Source organism: Nannobrachium achirus (genome assembly GCF_963921795.1).
Source record: "Nannobrachium achirus genome assembly, chromosome: 9".
Taxonomy (NCBI): domain Eukaryota; kingdom Metazoa; phylum Chordata; class Actinopteri; order Myctophiformes; family Myctophidae; genus Nannobrachium; species Nannobrachium achirus.
This window is the reverse complement of record NC_137818.1, coordinates 57930176-57931645: the sequence shown is the minus strand read 5'-3', so window position 1 is coordinate 57931645 and position 1470 is coordinate 57930176. Positions and strand designations below refer to the sequence as shown.

At 45.5% G+C, this 1470-nt stretch overlaps 1 protein-coding gene across 1 annotated transcript in view; it reads left to right on the top strand.

Annotated features, from left to right (window-relative positions):
- The window catches only part of LOC308291019 (osteoclast stimulatory transmembrane protein-like), a gene marked incomplete at both ends in the record, with an annotated part of 2961 nt that extends 1776 nt beyond the window's left edge, over positions 1–1185 (top strand). Inside the window, 2 exons of the mRNA XM_080732934.1 lie at positions 1–664; positions 832–1185. The exon at positions 1–664 is cut by the window's left edge and continues 336 nt beyond it. Of these exons, the coding sequence (XP_080589060.1) occupies positions 1–664; positions 832–1185 (1018 nt within the window). The remainder of the gene's footprint in view (positions 665–831) is intronic.
- Between the last annotated feature and the right edge of the window lie 285 nt (positions 1186–1470).

The following is a 1470-nucleotide window of genomic DNA, read 5'->3' as shown; positions in this document are numbered from 1 at the left end:
CCTGGTGCTCAACGTCATCCCGAACATCGCGCAGAACGTCGGGGCCGTCGCGCACGTCCTGAAGTGCAGCTCGGAGGGGTTCGCCAGGAGCTTGTTGAACTCGACTGACCCTCTGGCCAGAGCGAAGAAGGACATTGTGTATGAGGTCATCAAACAGACACAGAGCCATTTGAACGTCGTTACTAACTTGAAGAAGTTTGAAGAGTACACACGTATTGACATGTCAACGGTCAAAAGGTCGTTTAAGGAGATGAGTGGGCGGATAGAGAGGGATATTTCACATGGCAGGAGTCTCTTAAATGTTTACAAGCTGCTGTCCAACCGCATCCTGGCGGCCATTTTTGTTTTTCTTCTGATCGTCAAGTCGGCGCGCTACTTGAAGTCTTATTTGACATCGGTGCGTTTTGATAACGCCAACCTTTCAAAAGATCTATTACGACAATTTGGTGACGGTAGAACCAAGATAACAGCCTATAACAAGACTTGTTTAACAAGTGAGGAATGTTTCACTTGTGTCATTTCACTTGCTCTAGTAACACTATATTTCATTGCGATCAGCCTCATAATTGCCTTGGATCATTTTGTGTATTACATCGGTCGGATGAGTCTTTCCTGGCTTTCGGATTTCCCACCGACATCTGCAGGATTCAGTGTCGACTTTAAGGTAAGAAATCGGATTATGTGCTGATGATTCATCTGATTAATCTGATTCTCTGATTCATCTGATTCACACATGCAGGACACAGAGTACAAAAGCAGCCCGCACTGAAAGAAAGTATTTGGCTATTCCAATGTTCTTCATGTGCCATATCCTGTCTTTCTTTCTGATAGGCGGGGTTGTTTGTTCCATTTGCTTGTATCTTCGAACCCATTTGGCCAGCATCGTGTCGGGAATACGAGATGGCGAAATTCCACCAGGATTACATGTGGACCTTCAGCCCCGAGCTGTCACACTGTGATGTCACGATGTCACCGCCAAACCCGGGTGTGAGACTCCTGCTGGGTTTTCTATGGTTGACGAGCTACTGCTTGGTGTTCCTGGAGGTCTACGCCAGGCGAATACGCACTAAAGTGTCTGCATCCTTCTTCAAACACCAAGAACAGAAGAGAGTTGACTTCCTGTTGCAGAAAATGCGAGCAAAGCACAAGTCATTTGGCCCCCTAAAACGACTTAAGTCGTGTTAGCACGTTGCCCGATGTCGACTTTGACCGCTCTCGACCTGTAGACTTATTAATATTAATCCTTATTGTCCCAGAAGGGATATTTGTCTTCACAAGTCTGATGAAAAAGCAACAACAAAAAACAACAACAAATAACCACATAACACAAAACAACATATCATAAAGACAAATCATGAGGCCCCCACTGTACAAAGAAAACCATCTTATCGATGGGGCGAGGCAGTTTATTTAGTGCAGCGATGGCTGCATGGAGGGGACAAAACTCCTGCTAAAAGGAACCTTGTGTCA